An 18568-nucleotide genomic window follows, 5' to 3' on the forward strand; every position below is an offset into this window, starting at 1 on the left:
AATAAAATCATTTTTCATTATTTCCAGTTATTTAAAATTTACTAGACTTACACTTTTTTTATTTATAAATTCACACATCAGTCTACATGGTAATTTATTAAAACAATTATTTGTATGTAAATTATTTTTTTATAATTAAATAAATGAGAACTAGAAAATAAAAAAAAATCTTAATATTGGGAATATAAAATGGTAAATATTGAAAATGGCAATGTAAACAAGGGGCAGTCAAATCTTTTTAATTTTTTTTTTAAAAGTAGAAATATCAAAAGTCAGCAGTGGTCACGGACCCCACGATTCCCTCCTCCTATCTCGAGCTTTTAAGAAACGTGGACGCACAAGAAATGGCCACGCAATCAATGATGTGATGAAATCGCCATATCGTTCGCATGGTCTGCAATGCACTGAATCACTGGAAGGATCTTAAACGCTCGCTGCTCTCTATTTGCCTCCAAAAAAATTTCCTTACAAAAGCGCAGTCTGAATTCTCTCCTCCTTTCCTCTAATTCAGTTAATTCAAGGTAATTTCATCTCTGCATCTCTTCGTTTTCGAATTTGTTTGAGAAAATTGGAAATGTGCTCAACTGTTTGCGTATAAATGATGAATCTAATTTTGAATTCTACTGCTTTAGCTTAAAGCAATCTCTTTTCGTCTTAATCTTTTGATTTTTCATTTACATTTAGGGTTTAGTAGAATCCTTGAAGGTTAATAAGAGGATCAAGTTTGAAGGAATAATAGTAAGAGTATGAGTAATAGCACCATATGGCATCATAAATTATTCCACTACCAGAGTTTGCTTCGTCCAGCGAGTTTAGAGCATCAAAGCAAGCTCGATTCTTCTGGAATTGTTGCAAAATATTTGTTTAAAGCTGCTCGTAGGTCGTCCAGCTTTTCTGGAAACGATTTGAAACTGAGGAGATCAGAATCAGGCATCGGAGGATCACGCCGCTCTGTTATTTTCACTCCGCGAGCTGTCTTAGCCATGGAGCCCTCTTCTGAGGTAATTTCTTTTAATAATAATAAAACTTAACAGATATTTTGCATTTCTAGATTCAAATTGATTTCGCGTAGGATGAATCTTATGTTATGCACATTAGTTTTTGGTCCTCCGAGTATTGGGAGGTTTTAACAAACCCTTTCCGTGCAGCAGCTTGCAGGAAAATTCAACCTTGGTGGAAATATTGAAATGCAGGTATTTATAGTCAACTATGTATGACTGGAGCCAAGTTATGGTATTTTTGTTGGTTATTGTAGATGTGATACAGATTCCTTTCTTCTAACTGAGCAGGTTTTTGTCAGCAATTCCTCGGCTGCATCCGTCGTACAAATAAATATTCAAATCACTTATAGTAGTGATTCATTGCTCCTACACTGGGGTGCAATACGTGATAGAAAGGAGTGAGTCCTGTGTACCCGCACTAGGCTATATTTGGGCTATGCTTTGTTTTCAATTCGGTTTATGTCATTATAGTTTCAGATATCTTTCTTTCTTTTTTTGGTTTCTTTTGTGTCAGAAAGTGGGTGCTTCCTTCTCGTCAACCAAATGGAACAACAAATTATAAGAACAGAGCCCTCCGATCTCCTTTTATAAAGGTAAGAGTGAAAAAGAAAAAAAAACGAGATTCTTTGCCTTTCATTTGGCCAAAAAAAGTTTTGCTGATCTAAATGATTAATTTTAGCTTGTTTATATTTTGTTTTTTTCCTAGTCTGGTTCCAATTCTTACATCAGCATAGCGATTGATGATCCTGCAACGCAAGCTATAGAGTTTCTTGTAGTTGATGAAGCAAAGAATAAGTGGTGAGCTTCTATAATATTGCCTTTTCTAGCTCCCTGTGTTTTATGAGCTCATTACAATGGGATGATTCTTTTTGTTATTTTATCATAATATGGCAGGTTTAAGAATAATGGCCAGAACTTTCATATCAAGTTACCCATGAGAGAGAAGTTGATAATTCCTAATGTCTCAGTTCCTGAAGAACTTGTACAGATTCAAGCATATCTAAGGTGGGAAAGAAAGGGTAAACAAATGTATACCCCTGAGCAAGAGAAGGCAAGTATTAAGCAGCTGTTTAATTATAAAGACAAACTATCTGTACGGTCAAGCTAAAGTATTTTAATTTTGCATTTTTTCTTCCCTGTTTGTTTTCTCTTTTGTCAGCAAGGAAACACTAGTGTCATGGTTTTTTTCTTTGCACATGCAATTCTCCTAAACCCTTTTGATAAGCCCTTTTCAGACAATTTTCTTTGGGTTCTCTATTTCTCTCTCCCTCACTTATTTATGTTTTCTCGTCTCAATTCCTTGTTTCATTGTCAGAAATCCATCCGATCCATCACAATGATCTCCCTCTCTTCCTAGCATTGTATGATATACCTTTAGTAAGAGATCAGGGTGATAATAATTGGCTAGAAACCAAAATTTATATGCATGAACAGTGTATGACTTGGAGAGGAGCAATTCGTTACAAACTATTAAATAATGAAATGGTGTATGGAATTATTCCGATCGTGTATTCGGTACATTGAAAAAGGTCTCTATCCCTTGAAGTGAGGTCTCTGGCTTGAGAAATTAGAGGTTGTCCTGCCTTTAGTGTTTTTTCATAAAGTGTTGGCTGACAAGAGTTGAACTTTTAGCTAATGCTTGCCATCCCAAGACTTCCACCAATGCTCCAAGGAATAGCCTTTTCTTGGTTAAAGTTATAATTCTATGGTTTTAAGGTTTCAAGCATTTTGTCATACTTTTAGTGGATAGTTTTTCTTTTGATAGGAGGAATATGAATCTGCTCGCTTTGAGCTATTGGAGGAAGTAGCCAGAGGTACTTCCATTGAGGATCTCCGAGCAAAACTAACAAACAAAAATGATAGATGTGAAATTAAGGAGCCATCTGTCTCTAAAATAAAAAACAGAATACCGGATGATCTGGTGCAAATACAAGCTTATATCAGATGGGAAAAGGCAGGGAAACCCAATTATTCTCCGGAGCAGCAACTGGTAAATTTCCTTACTTTTCTTGGTTGGTTAGTTTCCGTAATGTTTTGTTTTTTGTTTTAGTTGCTTCTGCTAAAGTAAACTGACACATGTCAGTTTCCATTTACAATTTAATGAGACTTCCCCTGATTACTTGTATGTGGCATTTGCTGGATAATGTTTGCATGCATATAGAGGGAATTTGAAAAGGCAAGAGAAGAGTTGCAAACTGAACTGTACAAAGGTGTCTCTATCGATGAGATTAAGAAGAAGATTACTAAAGGAGAAATCAAGACTGAGGAATCAAAGCAACTTCAAAACAAAAGGTATTTTAGCAATGAAAGAATTCAGCGCAAAAAGTGGGACATAATGCAGCTTGTCAACAAACATGCTGCTAAATCTGTAGAGGACAAGGTTTCTAAATCTGCAGAGGGAAAAGCTTCAGTGGAATCAAAAGTCTTGAAGGCTGTTGAGCTTTTTGCTAAGAAAAAGGAAGAACATGATGGTGGTGCTGTGCTGAACAAGAAAATCTTTAAGCTTGCTGATAAGGAACTTTTGGTACAGGATGAGCTAATTATCTTTGTCCCCCTGCTCCATCAATTACAGTTTTTCACTTGATGAAACTTTTTTAACTTTAAATCTCCTCACACATTGTCAAGGTACTTGTAACCAAGCCTGGTGGTAAGGTGAAGGTTCATTTGGCCACTGATTTGGAACAGCCAGTTACTCTTCACTGGGCTTTATCTAAAAAGGCTGGAGAATGGTTGGTAAGATTCTTTAAACATTAACTTTAGACACATCACTCAAGATGATATAGCCCTTTGGAATCGATATCACTGTCTTCATCTTCTATAATCCGTAGCCAGTTTTTCCATTACATTTTCAGATGTAATGAATGCATGCATGATTTTGCAGGAGCCACCTCCAAATGTGTTGCCTCCTGGTTCGATTTCTCTTCAGGTGGCTGCTGAAACACAGCTTAAAAATGAGTCCTCTACTGAATTTTCTTACCAGGTGGGATGTTAGATTTTTTACGTTGTCCTGTGTCCCAAAGGGCTTTGAAATCTAACAATACCTTTCAATTCTACAATGTACCTATTAACAGGTGCAATCTTTTGAAATGGAGATTGAAAAAGATACTTTCATAGGGATGCCATTTGTCCTTTTGTCTAATGGAAGATGGATAAAGAATAATGGCTCAGACTTTTATATTGAATTTGGCAGAGGATCTAAGCATGTCCAAAAGGTTGCCACAAATATTTCTTTTACTCTGCTTTTCATCATTTTTTTTTATATTTACTAATTGGACTTTCTCGACAAAGGATGCTGGTGATGGCATAGGTACTGCCAAGGCGTTGTTGGATAAAATTGCAAAAATGGAGAGTGAGGCACAGAAGTCTTTCATGCACAGGTCAGTAAAATGTTTATGTATACATATTTTTTCTTGATAATTGCAAAAACACACCTCACCTATATGGCTGTTATCAATATTACCCTTCATCAATCACTTTCATCAATTTTACCCTTAACATTAGTGAATTCTTTCAATTGTACCCTTCCATCCACGTTGCATCCATATTAGTTGACATATTCCGTTAAACATCTATGCGGTAAATCTAGAATTGTTAAACATCTCATTAAATCTTGAATGAAATGAGTAAAATTGATAGTAAAAAATTGAAATAAATTAAATTAAAACCTGAAAATTTAATGTTTTTTAAAATAAATAAATAAAAAAAACTAAAATAGAAGGCAAAAACTCTGTGGCCATGCACTTAGTTTACTATCACCACTACAGTGTAATTACTTTTTTCTCCTTCCCGAAAAAAAATTAATGAACTTGCCTTTGGAGGTAATTCTGTCTTTACATATTACCTCGGTCTTTTTACTTTTTTAGTATAGTGAAATTACTTCATTACCCTTAAAAATAAAAAAAAATAATTAATTGCCTTCCACATTCATTTTCGTCTTTTCATTCTTATTAGTACATCAAAATGGCATTAGTACCCTTTAAAAGAAAAAATTCATGAACTATTAACCAAAGGCTATTTTGTCTTTTTCGCTTTGGCTTTTTTTTTTTTAATATATATGTTGTCTTGGGGACAATTTAGTCTTTTGATATATATAATATTAAAAAAAAAGTTGTTTATGTCTGCTATGCACGCGCCAACGCATCGATCTTTCCGCTATTTTCTAGCGGCGTGTGCGAGGCTTCCAGTGGTCAAGGACAACCTTTCTTGGCGTGATTGGATTTTTCCTGGTAGCCCCTCCATTCCATGGCAATGCATGTGGTGTTCTGACTTCTGGTTTGGCGCTGATGGACTTTTCTTGTTTTTTCCTTCTTTACTTTCTCCACAGTTTTTGCACGTGGCACTTTAGAATTTGAAATCAACCCCTCAATTTTTTCCCTTCAAATTTGATCCCTCTTCTTTTGATTATTATTTTTATTATTTGAGATGGTTTATAGATTTTGATTTTTTTTTCAATTTCATCATCTTTTAATTTTTTATCTATTAAATTTGGCTCTCATTCTTTTGATTGTTATTTATTTTGTTTTAGACGGTTTTTAGAATTAATTTTTTTTTACGATTTCATCCTCCAATTTTTTTCCTATGTGATGTCCTCATTTTTTTTTTCAATTCTATTTTACTTTGACAATTTTTTTTAAAATTTTTTTCTTACGATTTCATGCTCAAACATTAAATTGGTTTGAAATTGAACTTCTTGATTAAATCTAGATTTAGAATTTCACGGGTTGAGAGTTTAAATGATTAACCCCGATTTAGGAAATTCGCACGAGTTTGCTTGATTTTTTCTTTTAAGCTAATGTTTTTTTAGTTTCATCATTCAATATTTATTTATATTCAAAATTTCATCTTCATTCTTTAATTGAATTCGGGGTCAATTGTGACTCGGTCAAAGCCAAGCCGGAAAGAGAAAAAGGGAAGGAAAAAGAAAGAGGCAGATTGTCCAATTGGTTTAATTCATCATGGTTTTCCATTACCCAAGTCTTTGATTTCGCAAGTTAGCGCGAGTCAATAAAATGTTTTGCCATCTTTTTATTTCACTCTTTAGATTTTTTTACGATTTAATCCTTTGACAGTCCGTGTCATATTTGATCTAGGGTCAAGTAGGAGTTAAAATGATGACGACATTAATTTTGTTTTATAACCAGATCGCCATTTGAACAAGGTGACCATTTTGCTTTTGACTTGTTAGGTTGAACAAACCACACCAACATTTTTTCCATTTACTAATGCATATGATGCTTGATTAATTTTATTTGATTCATTGGTCAAGCTTTTAATCTTCATTTCAAATATTTTATTGCATGCAGAAAAAAATTGCGACACTCACTTTTTTTTTAATACGGTCGTTGGATATTGATCTGGCTCGCAATGAAACGGCCCCAGTCCTAGTTTTTTTCTAAATAAGAATCAATTATTCTTTCTTTTTTTATGTTAATTTTCTTAGCTTCTAACTTTAAATTTGTATTATTTTTAAAATTTTGGGTCTACAAAATCAGTTTTTCCAAAGTTTTTAGTTTAAATTGAATATTTTTATCTTTACTTTTTTTTTTTCTATTGTTAAACAATAATAGTCTTTAAATTCTAGAGTTTGCACATGAGTGTTTAATGGATTTTGTTAATCAAATTGGATGAAAAGAGGACGAAAGTGTGGAATTGAAAACTTGAGATAACAGTAAGGGTAAAATAGATGAATGCAAAAAGTGAAGGGCAACACTGGTAACAAGTCTTTCCAGGGTATTTTTGTAGTTAATCCTTTTCTTTTGTGTTTTAACTTGAGAAAATTTTGCTCTTCTTGTTGCAACAAACTTTATGAAATGTGCTAGTTATTGTCAGCATAAAGCACTACACCTTTCGAAATGCTCATCATGTTTTGTTATATTGCTTGCATGTGCTGTAAGAACACGTAGTCTAGATCAGCGTTCTCTATTTAGACGTGGTGGTGAGTCATTGGTTCATTTTCTTTGTTAAACTCGTAGCTAGAGATTAGCAGTCTCTGTTTCTTTAAGATCAAGTGAAGATGCCAATAATTGTTGCTCAGATTCTTTACAACTGGGAAGCCAATTGAAATTGAAGGAATAAGTAGCATAGAGAGCGTTCCCATTCTGTATTATTACCTTCTTAGTGTCAAAGAAACAGCCATAAATTTCAGGACATAGAACTTTCCAAGCTTATTTGGTCAGATCTGTGGTTAGTGGGATGTTTCCTCTGTGTTTGTGCTTCTATTTAATTTTCTAAAGTTTTTTTATTTGTTTCTCTAGTATCTAAGCCTTTTATTTTCTTTAAATTTTAGTGTAAACCATATTGTTTCCCTACAGTTTCCAAAATGTTCCAGCTCGGTCCCTATAAAGTCACAGTGTCAGCATTTTGTTTCAATCCTAACCCAGCTGTCCTGGTCCTGTTTGCTAATTGGAAACACACAGATTTCTGATTTTATTTCTTAAACGAGACCCTCATTATTTCAATTTTTTCCTGCCCTTTTCTAGTAGTTTACTTAATAATTGAACTCCACTAAATTGTGTTCTTTGAACATAAGTAAACATTTTTTACTGAAGTAAAAGGAATGGTACCAAATTGGATGGAAGGGTTAGGATTGAAATATTAGACATTGAAGCTTTTTAATGGAGAGGGCCAGGAGGGGGGGTTTCCAAAATTCATTAGTGTCAAAAAAAATAAAATTTGATGGGGGAGCTTCAAAGAGATTGCAGTTCCTCTGAGCTAAAAAATTGCAGTGTTGAGTGTGAGTAACTAGGCAGAAGAGACCTGGTAGTGTTATCAATCTTACCTATAAAGTGCTTAAGTGGAAGTGAAATTAATTAGAATCTATAAGCTTGCCAATCATTAGCCTGAATCAAAGTATTCAAAGGACTAAAAGAGTGATGAGTATCTTAGAGATATAAGTTGTTGTTATCCATTTTAGGGCCCCACATAAATATATAAAAAAATAAGAAAAAAGAGAATAAAAAAAAGAAATACAAAATACAAGAAAAAATTGAAAAAAGTTGGAAAAAAAATATCAGTTGGAAGAACATGAAGAATGTCTAGAAAATTGCCGAAGACTGGTTAAGAAGGATCAAAATATCCAAAGTTAAAAAAATTTCAGTTCAATTTTGACTGGTGAAGGCCTTATTGATAAGAAAAAATCAATTTGGAAAGAAAATTCAAAATTGGATGTTTAAGAACTCAATTGAAATTTTCAGGGTTTAATTAAATTTATTGAGGGTTTAATTGCAAGGAAAATTGGTTTTTGAGTTCAATTTAGGCTTTAATTGAAAGGAATTGAAGTCTAAGGGTTGAATTTCAATTTTGAAAAGCTAATTCGTCAAATCAAAGACTTAATTGCATAAATATTAAAGTTTGATAGGCAATTCAGGACTAAATTGAAGAAATTCAAAACCAAGGACTAAACTATAAAAGACGCAAGACTTCAAAGACTAAAATAGGAAAAATCAGGGGGGCAAATTGAAAAAAATTAAAAGTTTGATGTTCAATTGAAGATCAATTTTTATAAATTGGGAACCAAGGACCGAATTGGAAAAGACACTGAACTTTAGGGCTGCTAATTGAGTTTGGCTGGGGTTATGTTGCATGAAATTAAAAGTTGGGAGGCAATTACGGGTGCAATTAAAAGAAATTGGAAGAATAAAGACTAAATTGAAATTTATCAAATCTCCAATTGAAAACCCTAATTTTTAGGGTTTAACCTAAACGACTTGTCACTCAGATTTAATGAAAGGATTAAATGAATGATAACTGTTTTGACTGATAGCTATCAACCCCCGAAGGCTGTAAAAGAAATGTTTATTTTTTGGTTCAGTGGTGGTTTTAGGTATGTTTTGACTGATAGCTGTGGCTGTGGTTGTAAAACGTGCTTCAACATATATGCTTTAAAGTGCCTTTTATTTCAAATGATGCTAAATAGCCCCTTAAGCTTCATTTTATACCTTTCGCCTTCGGTATAAGGCTTTGAAAACTCTGATGAGGCTTTATCCAATACTTGTAAAAAAGATTGCAGTGAAAGGATCGCATATGCTTACAACTTTTAGTTATGAAATAATAAATCTGTTCGCTATAATTATTATCAAAGTGATTATGTGAAGACGTTGCATGCACTACTGGCATATTAAAAAAAACAATATTGTCTCTAACAATAGATTTTTTTACATAATATTTAGAATTGCTATCATTTTTTTTTCAATTTTGATTATTAGCAACTCTTACGGGAATTTATTTGGTCTCTCTGTACTATTATGGAACGGGATTAACACATAAAGGAGTAGGAATAAAGCTGGGCTATATGCACTTTGAATTTTTTAAAGTATAAAAAAAATTATAATGTTATTTTGTCTTTCAAAGCAATAAAGGGCTTCCATCCCATAAACATAAAGCATGCCACCCTTGCCCTTTTTAGTGATATTTAATGTCTTATAAGTTGAATCACATTCCACGTCATGTTAAGCAATGGAACACAATGCTCCTTTCACCTTGTTGACCTTTGAAATTAACTTGCTTTGCTAAATGCTCAGTCTATGGCGTGCAACAGCTACCCCTGTAGATTATAGAATGAAAACTTGTAGAAGAAATGTGAATGATCTCTAAACTTTTGCTTCTTAGATCTTAGCTTGCATCATATTAATATCAAAGATCACAGAGGAAAAGAAAGTGACAATGCCTCATTGTTTTTGTTCTTCAAAAATTTGTAGTTCCGTGAAACTTAATGTGTCTTTTTTTCCCGTAATTTCTTGTGATGGTGCCTTGCTAATTAGGTGATAATGAAGAAACAGCCATGAAACCCTGTTTGTTCCCACCTTCCCTGTTTTTCTCCTTATTTACACAATAAGTGAACACTGGGTTAGTGGACTTGAGCATCCATAAGAAAGTCTCTTAGCTTTTTATTCATGGTGGTATTGAAATTTTGATATATTTGATTAATGCACTAGGAGTTCTGAATCCAGTTTGTTGCTGCTTCACTGATTTGACATGTGAGCTCATATCTACCCTTCTAAGATAATTTTGTTTGTTGTTCTGGTAGTAATAAAGTCATACTTCTCCTTCATTTTGTTAGATTCAATATTGCGGCAGACTTGATGGATCAAGCCAAGGATGCTGGGGAATTGGGTCTTGCTGGGATCTTTGTTTGGATGCGCTTTATGGCCACAAGGCAGCTCATATGGAATAAAAACTACAACGTCAAACCACGGTAAAACATTTGATTAAATGAGTATTATGATAAACTATTTTATCTAATGAGCGTCAGACTTTTGTGATATGAAAATTTTCACGTTCATTCCTCTCAAAAATGGACTTCAAAAGCAACTGACCCAACCCAGCTACACTTTTCATTGCTCTCTGAAAGGAATGACAAATTATTTCTTATTAGTCACTTACCTGTGCAGTGAAATCAGTAAAGCTCAGGATAGGCTTACAAGCTTGGTTCAGGATATTTATGCAAACAATCCACAGCATCGGGAGCTCTTGAGAATGATTATGTCCACTGTTGGTCGAGGAGGTGAAGGGGATGTGGGACAACGTATTCGGGATGAAATCCTAGTGATACAGGTCTATAGTGGATCTTTCTTTCTTTGCTTTCTCTATATATTTCCTTAGCATGTGAGTTCATTGTAAGACTGATTAGCTAACTATTTGTTGATTCTAGAGAAACAATGATTGTAAAGGTGGAATGATGGAGGAATGGCATCAGAAGTTGCATAATAACACCAGTCCTGATGATGTCATAATCTGCCAGGTGGTGCAAATGTGAATTTGATCATACACTTTTAGTCATTCAAAATGTTTTTTTTATATATATATATATAAAAAAATTACTTCTTCTTTCAGGCATTAATTGATTACATTAGAAGCGACTTTGACATCAGTGTGTACTGGAAAACTTTGAATGATAATGGAATAACAAAAGAGAGACTTTTAAGTTATGATCGTGCCATCCATTCTGAACCAAATTTCAGGAGAGATCAAAGAGATGGTCTCTTGCGTGATCTTGGAAACTATATGAGGACTTTGAAGGTTAGTTGTCCAAGTCATTAATATCAAAGCTTCATGTGTAGTTCACTTTGAACATAAAGACTGCACTTGATTTGTTATCAATGTCTCATTGTTTGCTACATATTTTTCTTGGTTGGGTGCTTCTTACCGATAATGGTTTTCAATCAAGTGCTAAACACGATATGATTTATGTCCTGGTCAATTTAAGAATTTTTAAGCGTGTGGGATAATCAAATGGTGTGGATTGTATGAGCCTATGTATGTATGGAAGCTGTATATATTGTTTGAGATCACCTAGGAGGTGTTGGTCGGCTAGCCATACTCTATGTTAGTTAATGTTGGTTAATAAAGAAGCAGCATCTTGATAAGATTAGCATGAGATTAGGTATTTTTGAACTTTATGTTGTTTGTGATCGTCTGCAAAGTGTTGGTGGGCCAGCCATGATCTACAGTAGTCATAGTTGGCTGGTGAAGAAGCAACATCTTGGTAAGATTAGCATGAGACAAAGGATGTTGAGATATGTCTATACTAACATAATAAAGAACCATATATGAAATGTATGCATCCTTTGGAAAGGCAGAAGGTGGCATCAATTCAAGACAGGTGGAGGGGAGCTCCATGGTTTAAATAATGCCTGTTACCTATTGTAAACCCATTACACTATGGCAATTGCACCCTATCTTGTTGCTTCTGTTTTGACTTGCTAAATAATAACCATTTTCTCTTTCAAACCCTCAACACCTGCTATGGAAGAATTGCACCCTGTTTAGTTTTTGGTTCTCCTATCTCTATGAATTTGACTATTAATGCATGACACGGGCGCATGCGCAACCAGTTGTTGGTTGAGATTAGAAGCCAGATTGTAGAGGGATGAATTGGTGGCTGCTTCACTTAATTGAGATGGGAAATTTGTCGAGGAAGGCACTAGAAATGCAGAAACAAATGAAACAAGCTGAAGGAATACTAGATGATCATTTCAAAGAATTGTTATGCTGGTTTTAAAGCAGTGTACAGGAAGTTTAGATAATAAGAAACTAAATGGTGGACATGGATCTCAGTAGCCAACACCAAGTTGATTATAGCTGATCATATAGGTGTTAGTGATAAGAATTCTCTATTTTGTTTATGAGTCCATTAAGTTGTAAACTATTTGCTTTTGATGTTAAGTGAACTTCCTTTGACTCCCACCCTTGGCTTCAATATTTTGATATTGATCTAATTTTTTTATTTTGAATTTAGGCAGTTCATTCAGGTGCAGATCTTGACTCTGCTATTGGAAATTGTATGGGCTACAGATCTGAGGTAATGCCACTTGCTGAAGTTGCTGCACAAAGTTTTCTTTCCTTAGGTTTGATAATACTTTTCTCTTCCCTCCTCAGGGTCAAGGCTTCATGGTTGGAGTGCAAACAAATCCCGTTCCAGGCTTGCCATCTGGTTTCCCAGTAATGTTTTCAACTTCATTTTGAATTTTCAATCTAGATGTCATCTATACATGATAGAATGCTAAAATCAGCTGTGTATGTTCTGTATCTTTCAAACAGGAATTGCTTAAATTTGTACTAGAACACGTTGAAGATAAGAATGTAGAAGCACTTCTTGAGGTAATAGAAAATTAGATGCCAGAAGTTGTAATTACCATTTGCGCTTGTACTTCAACCTTGGCCCTTTTGTTTATTTTAATACAGGGTTTGCTAGAGGCTCGTCAGGAGCTTAGAACTCTTCTATTTAAGTCCAAGGATCGTCTTAAGGATCTTTTATTTTTGGATATTGCACTTGACTCCACTGTTAGGACAGTTATTGAACGGGGTTATAGGGAATTAAACAATGCTAGACCAGAGGTAAATCTTACTTATCAACAATTACTTTTTGCTATATGCTATGTTCAGTTTGTGTTATTCTTAACAAACTTTTATCCAATTTTTTCTCTACATACCTGCTGCTTTTAGTTTCATTCTGTAATTTATATATCTTCTTGATTACTTCCTTGATAGCAGAAAATTATGTACTTCATCACTTTGGTTCTTGAAAATCTCGCACTTTCATCAGATGATAATGAAGATCTTATTTACTGCTTGAAGGTAAAATTTGACTTTGGTACTCTCAAATACGTGTTTTGACTTGCCTGTAAGAAAAAATATGGTATTGCAATTATTTAGATAAATGGAAACTTTCCACTATCATTTGAACTTGCTTTTATTGCATATGCAGGGATGGAAACATGCACTAAGTATGTCAAATAGCAAAAGTGACCACTGGGCGTTATTTTCAAAATCAGTCCTTGACAGAACTCGTCTTGCCCTTGCTAGCAAAGCAGAATGGTACCAGAATGTTTTGCAACCATCAGCGGAGTATCTTGGATCATTGCTTGGAGTGGACCAGTGGGCTGTATGTTTCAATTGTCTGAAAGTGAAAACCTTTTTCCTCCATATTCTAGATTATTTGTTTACCCACTCTCATTATGACTCCTTTCAGCTGAACATATTCACTGAAGAAATCATCCGTGCTGGGTCAGCTGCAGCATTATCTACACTTCTTAATCGACTTGATCCAATTCTTCGGCAGACTGCTCATCTTGGAAGGTTAGCATGTTATTCGTGCTAGTGTCTATGCAACTGGCTCCTAATTGATCACTAGGAAATTAGGGATTTTAATATTAATGACTGGAAAAGGAAATTTCCGATGCATTCAAGTATCGTATGTCTGAACAGTAAACATAGGAAAATAAATATGTAGCAGTACCAGACTGTAGCTCTGAAATGCTATTGTGGTTGTCCTGGAACAGCTGGCAGGTTATTAGCCCAGTTGAAGCTGTCGGGTATGTTGTTGCTGTGGATGAGTTGCTCACTGTGCAGAATAAAACTTACAAGTTCCCAACAATCTTAGTTGCAAAACGAGTAAAAGGAGAAGAAGAAATTCCGGATGGTACAGTTGCTGTGCTGACGCCTGATATGCCTGATGTGCTATCTCATGTTTCTGTGCGAGCAAGAAACAGCAAGGCAAGCATCTGTTAGTTTGAATTTATGTCCAATTCTTTGCTGGGTAATGTTAAGAGGAGAACATTGTCAATGGCAGGTTTGCTTTGCTACATGCTTTGATCCTGATATTCTGGCCGACCTTAAAGCATATGAAGGGAAATTGTTGCATCTGAAACCAACTTCAGCAGATATAGCATATAGGTTATCCTATCGTCCCATGGCTTGCTTACCCATTGTTGCTCACAATCTGCACTGTTTCACAACTATTGTACTGAACTTCGTTTTTACCAATGATGAATCACAGTGAACTAAAGGAGGGCAAGCTAGCAGATTCAAGTTCAACTAACTTGAAAGAAGTCAGTCCTTCACCTATAAAGTTGGTCAGAAAGCAGTTCAGAGGCAGATATGCCATATCTTCTGAGGAGTTTAGCAGTGAAATGGTTAGGCTTACAAAATGGGATATAATCTATGTTTAATGAACTGCTTTATTTTTCTTATTCTAGAAATCAATACCATGTCCCAATGGTTGTTTGAACTGTACATTTGTGGGTTAGTGAAATATTTATGAGGATTCTTGTATAGGTTGGTGCCAAATCACGCAACATCTCATATTTGAAAGGAAAAGTGCCGTCTTGGATCGGGATTCCTACATCAGTTGCTTTACCATTTGGAGTTTTTGAGAAGGTTCTAAATGAAGATTTGAATTGGGTAATTGCAATTTCTAAATTTCCTTTTGCTAGCAGTTTTCTATGTCTAAATCAACATGACTAGCTGGCTCAGTTCAGATATTGATTGCAAGATGGGGTGAACACCATTTCTGTTGTTTAATGGATGCATGCCAGATAATGTAGAAATTCAATAGGAGGACTTAAAATTTTAAAAACCAACTTGCAAATGAATTATTTTTTGACAAAATGGAATTTGAACAAGGCAAATGCCTGACCTGAGAGTAATGAGAGGACATATGTATGATGCACATCCACAAACCATCCACCAGTTAATGTTGTGCTAGGTGTCAAGATTGGTTATTGTGAAACTTCTTGATGATCAGGTGATGCTGCTGTATTTTTCTTGAAAGTCTTGATGTGGAAGAAAACAGTTATTTCTTCTGTCCTTCGTTGATATCTTTGGCAAATAGTAAGATATTGTTGGATGTGCAATATGAACTCATTACTAAAATTAATTATTATCAATATCTAAATGAGGATGAGTTGAAGTTACACAATGGTCAGCAGCAATTTAGTTTTTGTCAGCTTCAGAACATATCTGATTTCTGGCATGCACTCCTGAATCCTGGGACCTAGCACTTGCCCTGGTAGATGTCATTGTTTAGAAATTTTCCGCCTGACTCTCTCTGTCTCCCCCTCCCGTTAACTTGCAGGAAGTGGCCAATAAGTTGCAACTGTTGAAGAAAAACTTGGCAGAAGAGTCTAGTGCTCTTGGACAGATTCGCCATACAGTTTTACAGCTGGCTGCACCACCACAGTTGGTATGCTCTTTGTACTAACGATGCCCAAAATTTATTTCAGTCAACATAAATAGATATATTTATATCTCCAGCAGAGGATATCAATCATAAACGAATATATATCCCCCTTGTTTCTATCCCCCCTTGACTATCAGTCAATCACAAGTTAGGCAACATACATGCAGGCATTTTCAGATCTATATATGGGTCTTAAATCCTTAACTTTGGTTGTAAAATCCTGGCGATGGGAATATCCTTTTACTAAACCTCCCAATAAAACAGATTTTTGCCTCCTCTTTTCATTATTTTGGTACACTTTACATTTGTTTATGGCAAATCAATTGTTTTATTAGAAGCAAAGAGGTACATATACATGGAAGTGACATGATTGGCCATGACTTTTTGGTGAACCAGTAAATTTAAATGTTGTATCAATGATCGTTACTTAAATTTAAATGTCATCATTAAGGCTAGAGTAAATTTTAGGTCCAAGAGCTGAAGACCAAGATGCAAAGTTCTGGGATGCCATGGCCTGGTGACGAAGGTGAACAAAGATGGGAGCAAGCATGGATGGCTATAAAGAAGGTAGACTGCTTTCCTTTGCTGGAAAAGACCATTTTGATCTCCAGATAATTTTGTCAATTTCTTGCTCTGTTCTTACTAGAAGAACTCTCACATCCTTATGATGGTTTGTGGTTGACTCATATAATTCTGTTCCATCAACTCTATTCGTGATTTTATGACAAGTGGGCATATTGTGATTTCTTATGAGCCTCCCTTGGAGAGAACTAAGTCTTTGATTGTATAACTGGAATAGTATCTCCTGCTTGCTTGTTGTAGATGTTGACAGGTACCCCTTTCCTAAATTTTTGATGGTCCCCTAATTTTATCCATGTTCAAACATGGCATGCGTGTGCTATATTTTGATCACTGTGAATGCTTGCCTGTAACTGTGCCTTGCAGTGTTTCTTCCAATTCTTGTCAAGCTTGTTTAATTATGTTGACTATTTTATTTCTCTTTTCATGGCATTGATCTGTTACATAATTCCTTGTCAGGTCTGGGCTTCAAAATGGAATGAAAGGGCATACTTCAGCACAAGAAAAGTAAAGTTAGACCATGATTATCTCTGCATGGCTGTCCTAGTTCAGGAAGTAATAAATGCTGATTATGCATTTGTTATTCATACAACCAATCCATCTTCGGGGGATTCATCTGAGATATATGCTGAGGTATTGTATTTTTGGTTCACTGTTTGCTTTCTCCATCTGGAAATTCTTTCACTTTAGGAAGAAGAAGCAAAGGGCATTGATTTAGTGCTCCCTCTTGATATAGGTGGTGAAGGGACTTGGAGAAACTCTAGTTGGAGCTTATCCTGGCCGTGCATTGAGTTTTATCTGCAAGAAAAATGATTTAAACACTCCTCTGGTGAGCACCTTTCATATATTTTCTTTAGGTTGTTTGAACTTTAAAGTGGACATGGAGGACTAGCAAATTCAAGTAAACTAATTGCTTGTATTGTTGCTTCTAGAACTGGATCTATGCAATAGATGATGATATCCACAGTGCTAATAAAGCACCCTAGTTTTTCTTGTTATGTTTGCCGTTTGCACTTACAACTTTGACATGCTGCAGGTGTTGGGTTACCCGAGCAAACCCATTGGGCTCTTTATAAAACGTTCTATTATCTTCCGATCTGACTCCAATGGTGAAGATCTAGAAGGTTATGCCGGTGCAGGCCTTTATGATAGGTATAATAATCAGAAAACTCTGACAGGGTGGATATACAATGAGTTTAACAGGGAAGAAGGGACGGTGGATAGCAGGAGGAGATTGATAATATCAAATCAGCACTTGAAATTTCTGCAGAATCAGCTTGATCTGTTTCAGCAATTGTCATGCCCATTACAAAACATGAGTGGCAGGAAGTCTGGTAGAATTTAGCTGCAATCATATGAACCGGATACCCGTGATGGGCCTAAAACCTTTTGATAGGCTAGATGCTCAATGTAGCCCAGAAATAAATAAACCTACGTGAAACTAAATCATACTGAAAGGATTGCATTATTATTATCATTATCATTATTATTTGCTCATCAGTAGTTAACTATTTTGCAGTGTGCCAATGGATGAAGAAGAGAAGGTTGTGCTCGACTATTCATCTGATCCATTGATCACTGATGATAACTTTCGACGAACAATCCTCTCTAGCATCGCTCGTGCAGGAAGTGCAATTGAAGAGCTGTATGGATCTCCTCAAGACATTGAAGGTGTAATACGTGATGGTAAGGTCTATGTAGTTCAGACAAGACCCCAGATGTGATCTTCTCTTTCTTTTTTCAGAATTGGATTGTGCTAGTCAGAATTGTATAAAATAGAAAAATCACAGGGAAATGAAGAAAGGGGAAAATATATGAATAATCAAGAAATGAAAAGAACAATAAATTCAAACTACAGCATTGATTATAGTCGAGCTTCTGTTGATTGCAATGATGTACACTGCCATTTACCTGCTTAATAATACCGCTGTTGTATTTATTAGAAGTGTTTTGGTTCCCAGTTGAAACATCATGCTATTGCAGTTCTGCATCATGCGGAACGCGACTGCAATGTAAAGAAACGCTATGTGCCAGAAATCCCAGAAATCAGTGTTATTCAACCTGGCCAAGCTCACCAGATCAACAAGTGCTGGATAGATTGACACAATAAGCTCTTGCTACTTAAAATTGCAATGTGGATTATTTGTTACTGGTCAAATGAAAATTTTAGAAGGTACACTGCTGATTGATTGGCTTGCTTGGGTATAAAACCTTGGATTGAAGGGGGTGGAAAGAAAGTACTAAATGAGTGCGTGTTTGATACATTTAAATTTTAATAAGCATAAGCAAAATAAAACAATATGGTTTTTTTTAAAAAAAAAACATTTATTTATTTAAAGTTAAACTTGAGTGAAACAAGATTTTAATAAGATAACTTGAATTTTACAGGTTTAACTTTTTTTTAACCTAGCCTTGATCAAATCCCAAATTAACCGGGTTTATGAGTCGAGACCAAGATTTAAAAACAATGGTTTAAATGGATGCCTAAACATGGAGCAGGAAACTATTGTTCAAATATTAATGGGCTTTT

General features: G+C 35.1%; 1 protein-coding gene across 4 annotated transcripts; it reads left to right on the forward strand.

The window, feature by feature from the left end:
• Window positions 1–424: 424 nt before the first annotated feature.
• LOC133705873 (alpha-glucan water dikinase, chloroplastic-like) lies at window positions 425–17983 on the forward strand. 4 transcript variants are annotated; one of them, XM_062131287.1, is made up of 34 exons: window positions 425–521; window positions 685–1001; window positions 1149–1193; window positions 1290–1399; window positions 1516–1594; window positions 1708–1799; window positions 1896–2052; window positions 2767–2991; window positions 3163–3525; window positions 3627–3734; window positions 3883–3981; window positions 4073–4213; window positions 4290–4378; window positions 10060–10194; window positions 10391–10553; window positions 10651–10740; window positions 10833–11018; window positions 12238–12300; window positions 12378–12440; window positions 12540–12599; window positions 12684–12836; window positions 12990–13076; window positions 13207–13383; window positions 13471–13577; window positions 13781–13994; window positions 14071–14174; window positions 14278–14413; window positions 14556–14681; window positions 15355–15462; window positions 15928–16026; window positions 16498–16671; window positions 16775–16867; window positions 17075–17190; window positions 17558–17983. In XM_062131287.1, the coding sequence occupies exons 2-34, from the start codon at window positions 747–749 to the stop codon at window positions 17760–17762; spliced, it is 4422 nt and encodes a 1473-aa protein (XP_061987271.1). In that variant the 5' UTR covers window positions 425–521; window positions 685–746; the 3' UTR covers window positions 17763–17983. The 4 variants fall into 4 exon arrangements, with proteins under 4 accessions (XP_061987271.1, XP_061987272.1, XP_061987273.1 ...); XM_062131288.1 differs by having other exon boundaries at window positions 12993–13076; XM_062131289.1 differs by having other exon boundaries at window positions 1152–1193.
• Window positions 17984–18568: the final 585 nt, after the last annotated feature.

This window comes from Populus nigra, chromosome 10 (assembly GCF_951802175.1).
Source record: "Populus nigra chromosome 10, ddPopNigr1.1, whole genome shotgun sequence".
NCBI lineage: Eukaryota > Viridiplantae > Streptophyta > Magnoliopsida > Malpighiales > Salicaceae > Populus > Populus nigra.

What these genes read in the sequence shown, in the direction of transcription:
- LOC133705873 (XM_062131287.1), top strand. Translation starts at nt 747, where the DNA reads ATGAGTAATAGCACCATATGGCATCATAAATTATTCCACTACCAGAGT. An exon ending in AACTACAACGTCAAACCACG is followed by an intron (nt 10,195 to 10,390) that starts GTAAAACATTTG and finishes TTACCTGTGCAG; the next exon opens with TGAAATCAGTAAAGCTCAGG. An exon ending in TGGCTGCACCACCACAGTTG is followed by an intron (nt 15,463 to 15,927) that starts GTATGCTCTTTG and finishes AGTAAATTTTAG; the next exon opens with GTCCAAGAGCTGAAGACCAA.